The 6652-nt window shown below is 45.8% G+C and overlaps 1 protein-coding gene across 1 annotated transcript in view; it reads right to left on the bottom strand.

Moving 5' to 3' along the window:
• Positions 1-2831, bottom strand: part of LOC103271247 (zinc finger protein 417-like) — a 14349-nt gene extending 11518 nt beyond the window's left edge. The window contains exon 1 of the mRNA XM_008068698.1: positions 2757-2831. Coding sequence (XP_008066889.1) covers positions 2757-2792 — 36 coding nt within the window. The 5' untranslated portion in view covers positions 2793-2831. The remainder of the gene's footprint in view (positions 1-2756) is intronic.
• Positions 2832-6652: the final 3821 nt, after the last annotated feature.

Here is a 6652-nt window from a genome sequence, read left to right as displayed (position 1 = left end):
GCCACTGTACTCCAGTCTGGGCAACAGAGTGAGACTCCAACTCAAAAAAAAAAAAAGAAACTACAAAAGTCAGCAAAAGTACCCATCTGACTGCTGCTGCTGCCAGCTCTAAACAAAACACCAGTAACTGTTCTACCCTTGTCACCTTTATCACCTCCCAAAGACACAACCTGAAAACCAACTCAAGACTCATAAGAAAATAAACTCCTCGGAATCAGTTACTCTCCAAATGGGAGGGGTCATACATAGTACTTTTAAGTATCCCTAAGGCAGTTAAGTTCCAGGAAGTTAACTCTTGAGTACATATCTCCAGAATAAAACCTTTTTCTAAGTCTTTGCATAAAAACAAACAAACAAAAAAAACCTGGCAGGGTGGCTCAGCCAGTAATCCTAGCACTTTGGGAGGTCAAGGCGAGAGAACTGCCTGAACCCAAGGGTTCGAGACCAGCCAGGGCAACTTGGTGAGACTTCCTCTCTACAATAAATCACAAAAGTTAGCTGGGCATGGTGGCATGTGTCTGTAGTTCCAGCTACTTAGAAGACTGAGGCAGAAGGATCACCTGAGCCCAGCAGATCGAGGCTGCGGTGGCCTGAGTGTGCTGCTGTACTCCAGCCTGGGCGACAGAGTGACACTCCAACTCAAAAAACAACAACCCTCAAGATCCTCAGCCTGCAGCCACACACCAGGATATACAACTGTGAGCCTGTTAAGAACCTGAAGTTCCTCTTCAGAAGAAAGCTTCCTGAGACTGCCAAAGGTTGAAAAGATTCAGCTTCAATGATCACAATTCAAAGATACCAACAGATACCACACCAACCAGCCTTTTGTAGCCCTTTAAATGATTGAAGCCAAAGTGCTTCTGAAACTTTTCTTCCCAAACGTCCACCTGACAGAGAGAGCAAGTGATCTAGACCAATTTAGCTCTATGGCCCTTCTCAGTAGAAAGCAGTTAAAAAAAACATCCCCACTCAGCTCCCAAAAGATTCTGGCCAAAATCACTAAAGGGGGGAAAATGTCAAGGAGTTAAAACAGACATGAGCAGGGGACAAATAGGAAGGTAAAAGTACAAGAAGATGACTGACTTTCAGTTATTTAGTCAATTTCACCAGGCTGTAACAACCAAACAAAGGGTGCAGCCAAGCCTGAGAGGCAACTAACCAACACAATAGAGAACTGGAGCTGTTAAAACAAAAGAAATTCTGGGGACTCTGACTTTCCAAAAACTGACTTTCCAACCCAGAAAAATGAACAGCACTGACTCTCCGAGCAGCCCACTCCTCTTGACTCTTTGGAATATACTTGCTTGCCTCCTTGATATAAAACTTTGTTTTCCTTTACTGTAGTGCCAAAATACCTTGAGCCAGCATTTCACTGCTACCAATTCTCTAGTTAATCTTCCAAGTGTATTTACATCAGTTGACTGAAACAGAGATAACTCCACGTAATCTGTGTCATGGATGTAAAACTCGGCTTTTTCCAGGATTCTCAGGTCAAAGAACTGAAAAAATAGTACTTAAGAATCCCAGGACGCTACAATCCACAGAACCTGTAACGGAATGAAAAACTCTCCACTTCCCTGTGAGAGCTCCTTAAATGTTTGTGCAGCCATGAGTTCCTGAACAGGAAGAAGTTAAAAGAATGTGTCCCTGATGAGATTTGAACAGATCAGGCCCCCCTGTACGTTTTCTTGCCCCTGGATCCCGGTGACTTCGGGCTGGTTGTCTGACCTGAGTGCCTTAATGCCAAATACCACTTCTACCACCTACCTGATCTACATAAAGATTCAACCTCCTGCCATTACCTTGCTAGACTTAGGTGTAGTTGTGCTCTTTGAGCTATGGCTGTCCCATGGTTCCTGGCTTTGCCCCCTCCCCCACCTTGGGGAGATGAATCTTCTCTCTCCCTTTTCTCTCTCAAATTTACTCTTAAATTAACTACATTTTCTAAAATAATGCCAGCCCCTGTCTGTGGCAGGTTATCGTTTGCTTCTACTTTTTTTTTTTTTTTAGTTGGAATCTCCCTCTGTCGCCCAGGCTGGAGTGCAGTGGCATGCTCATGGCCACTGCAGCCTCAGCCTTCCAAGTAGCTTGAACAACAGGCATGTGCCACCATGCCCGGCTAATATTTTGTTTTACTGTAGAGAGGTCTCACCAAGTTGCCCTGGCTGGTCTCAAACCCGTGGACTCAGGCAATTCTCTCACCTCGGCCTCTAAAAGTGCTGAGATTATAGGAGTGAGCCACTGCGCCTGTCCCTATCTCTTTATTAAATAAATCTTTTCTTTCTTTAAAAAAAAAAAAAAAAAAGATTCAACCTCCCAGGGCCCCAATGTCCTCATCACCTCTACATTCTGCTTTCCTCCGGGCTTTAAAGCCTGAACTTTCATCACGCCCTTCCTTTGTCCAAAACTCTCCATGGCTTCTGGAGGCCTACCAACGACCCTACAACCCTCAGCCAGCTACTCCAGGAGTAACTCCGTCTCACACCTTGTTCCCCACAGGCACCTGTCGATCCCCGGTTCCGAGCCCTCCCGGCTCATCTCACTCCAAGCCTTTGCACCTGCCGGTCCCTCTGTCTGTCTCGCTCCCATACCGCAGAGCACGAGACGTCAGAAACCGGGACCCCCACCCACCGGGTCTCACTGTCCTGATACCGCGGTCCGGGATGAACACACGTTTGACACGTGTTTGGCACCCCCACTGGGGGCTGCAGGACTTGCACGAAGGCACCTGAGGACACGAGAGACGCAATAATCACCTGAGCCTGGTGCCTCAGCGCCGCCTCGGCCGCCATTAGGACTGGGAGGGAAAGGCGGGGAGCCAAGAAGAGGGAAACGAGGCGGGAACCGGATACGACGGTCACTTTCCCGGACCTCACGCGGGTCCGCCGGGCGCCTCCACGGACCTTCAGAGTCCCGCTGTCCAGAAACCGAGACTCCGCTCCACCTTCCGGGGTCAGTCTCCGCGGTCCCCACCCGGTGCAGAACAGCCTCTCACCCGATCCACACACCTATTCCCAAGCAATGGTTGCCGCCGAAGAGCGCCGGAAGTCCCGCCCGGAAGTTGCGTGCGCACCCGGAAGCGCCCTTTTCTGAGCCCTCACTGGTCGCGTCTCGCTGTCCTTCGACGCAGAGCGTTCTGGGCCATGTGGTTCCCTCAGGTTCCAAGGTCATAATGGGGAAGATCCACTGAAGGGCTTTTACAGAAAAAGCCAAGCTCCACTTCACCGGATTCGTGTTTAAGGGCAAGTTCTTCTTCTAGGGCGGGGATGGCACTGCCCCTCCTTAGATCCCATATTGAGATTTCTGGGGATTCGTGTCTGTAACTGATAAACTACGTATTTGGAAAAATATCATTTAAGATTTTGGAAAACTCAACCTCCCACACGCTAAAAATATTACCTTGATGAGTCCAGAGGCTACACCATCCAAATTCACATATTTCAAACCGTCGGTCAGATACAAAATTCCTCCACTGGAAGAAGATGCTAATAAACATCTACTGTATTATAACAAGGCATTATTGTATTATAATTCAAATGAATGGTCTGAAGGATTAGAATCGGTTTTCTCAGTCTGTCTGGACAAGAGAGAACTGGCCACTAGTTAGTCCCAAGACAAGGAAGATAGATGAATGATCATACGTCCTGCTGTAGTAGGAGTGAAAAGTGGATTTCTGTCTACAGTAACCACAGGAGACAACATTCTTGCCTATATGATCAATTATTATGTCCAACTGAGTAAGACTTTTATTCATTTGGTGTTTCCTTCTTTATATTCTTTTTTTTTTTTTTTAGTTAGAATCTCACTCTGTTACCAGGCTCGCTCACGGACACTGAAGCCTCGACCTGCTGGGCTCAGGTGATCCTTCGGCCTCAGCCTTCCAATTAGCTGGAACTACAGGCACACATCACCATGTCCGGCTACTTTTCTTGATTTATTGTAGAGCTGAGGTCTCACCAAGTTGCCCAGGCTGGTCTCAAACCCAGAGTTTATTTTATAGTCTCTTACTGAACATCCATTATGTGACAGACACTTTGAACATTGTAATGCTGTATAGTCTCATAAGAACCCCATAAGGTAGGTAATATCATTCTCATTGTACAAAAATACAGAAGTTATACCCCCTTTAATTTGAAATTCCTAATAGCTTTTTGGGTTTTAAAAAAATTTTTATTTTAAAGATGCGGTGTACAATTCAGTGTTAGGTATACATGTTCCACTTTTTATTTTTCTTAGTGAATGGCAATTTCCTTCCACTGTCATTGAGTAAATTCATATTAGAAATAAGTAACTAGGCTGGGGGTGGTGGCTCAAGCCTGTAATCCCAGCACTTTGGGAGGCCAAGGTGAGAGGATTGCCTGAGCTCAGGGGTTTGAGACCAGCCTGGGCAACTTGGCAAGAACTCATCTCTACATGAATCAAAGAATTAGCCAGGAATGGTGGAGCGCACCTGTGGTTCTGGCTACTTGGAAGGCTAAGGCCACTGCACTCCAGCCTGGGTGACAGAGTGAGACTGACTCAAAAAAAAAACAAAAACATGGCATTAAGATTAGGACGTAATTAAAATTGTCACCTGGATGGTTTTGTCTCCAAAATGAGATTATTCTTAATACTTTTTGGGGGGGGGCGGTTGGAGTCTCACTCTGTTGCCCAGGCTGGAGTGTAGTGGATGCTCACGGCCAACCCAGCGTCAACCTGCTGGGCCCTGGCGATCCTTCTGCCTCAACCTTCCAAGTAGCTGGAACTACAGGCACACGCTACTATGCCGGGCTAATTTTTGATTTATTGTAGAGACAAGGTCTCGTCAAATTGCCCAGGCTGATCTCAAACCCGCGGGCTCAGGCAATCCACTCACCTCGACCTCCCAAAGTGCTGGGATTACAGGCTGAGCCACCAAGCCTGACCTATTCTTCATTCTTGAAAGCACCGAGCAATTCCAGCTTGGAAGGTAAAATTGTGCCTGTAGTCCCACCCACTCAGGAGGCTGAAAAGAGAGAATCCCTGAAGCCCAGGAATTCGAGGCTGGTGAGATTCTCATCTCTAAAAAAGAATTGTATAAATAAAGAATGACAATGTTTGACATTTGCAGTGAGTATTATTCTCAGAAAATTGTGTCTGCATATTTGTTCATTATTCTGTGTGTTGTGTGTTTGCATATGTCCTTATACAAGTTGTTCATGTTAAAGACAATAAAGATATACTTTATATACAGACTGCTGTTTTCTTTTCTCACTTAATATAGCTTGAACAAGGAAAATCTACTTTTTCACTTCACATTTGAAATCTCATCTCCACAATTACTAGACAGAAAGCTGCCACCTTTTAGATCACTTTGCATTTCATTTTATTCAAACTTCTTTGCTAGAAAATTAAAGAGACAGGAATTGGATCAGCCTATTGTTCTCCCCTTGGACCCCCACTCCAAGACCACAGTATACTTTTGGAGGCATTTTAGCAGTGTGTTCCCATCTAACTATTGTCAGGTATAGCCTGAATTAAAAACTAGAACCAGGTAGTTCCAGCATAAAGTTCAGAGAATTACTTGCCATTCCATGCCACACAATCCAGAACCATCATGTTGTGTGGGCTGGGATTGAATTAGGTCTTGGTGTTAACTGTTGAGTCTAGGAGGAAGCAATGAAAACTTCATCATCCTGGGTGGTTTCCATCCTGTGGTTACAGCCGAGATTGGATAAATAAGCAGGACCAGTACTGCTATGCACCTGACCTTCGATGCACGGAGAGTCTTTATATATGTGGTGAGAGGAACTGAAGCTCAGTCAGAGGTTTTGAATTACCCCTTGCTTTGAGGAGAACTCCTAAGAAGATCCAACTGCAGGCTTCTCTGTCACCTCCCCAGATCTGGGGTCAGATCTCTGTTGTCTCCACCCTCAAACCCACTAGGTTCATAACAATGCGAAAGTGTTCAGGCAGTAATTTGGGAGTATATAATATAATCTTGCCAACTATACTATCCTTCCCTACAAGGTTACAGCCTTTGCTGTGTCTTTTCCAAGGCTTGACAACATCAGCTCTGTATATTTTTTCCAGTTTTTTTTCTCTTTTCTTTTTTTTTCCGGGTGTCTCGGCGCTTGAGGATAGAACCGGTGGACAAGAAGCCGCCGGCACCGAAGACATGACGCCGAGGGAACCGGAGCCCTTTCCCTCTGCCTCTGTACATAACGGGGAGCGGGACTATACACCCGGCCCCCGCCAAGAAAAGGAGGATATTTTGTCCAGTTTTATTCTGATTTTTGGCAGGAGTTAAAGTCAGAAACTGTTATTATTGGCAGCACAGCACACTTGAAGAAACTAAAGGGATTCTGAGAGTTTCAAAATCTAAGGAACCGTACTGAGGTTTTCTCACATTTCCAATTCTTGGAACATTTTTGTCTTCCAAAAGGGGTGGCATGAAACTATGAGTTCCAAACTAATGAAACTTTAGTGAGTATAAGATTTTTTGTAGCTGGGCTCGGTGGCTCAGCCTGTAATCCTGCGATTTGGGAGGCTGAGGTAAGTGGATAGCCTGAGCCTGGGGTTTCAAGACCCGCCTGGGCAACTTGGTGAGACCTCATCTCTACAATAAATCAAAAAATCAGCCGGGCACGGTAGTGCATGCCTGTAGTTCCGGCTACTCAGAAGGCTGAGGCGG

Source organism: Carlito syrichta, unplaced genomic scaffold, assembly GCF_000164805.1.
Source record: "Carlito syrichta isolate Samal-C Ts95f unplaced genomic scaffold, Tarsius_syrichta-2.0.1 Scaffold311480, whole genome shotgun sequence".
Classification (NCBI taxonomy): Eukaryota; Metazoa; Chordata; class Mammalia; order Primates; family Tarsiidae; genus Carlito; species Carlito syrichta.
The sequence above is the reverse complement of the archived record's forward strand: the minus strand, read 5'-3'. Positions and strand labels throughout refer to the sequence as shown.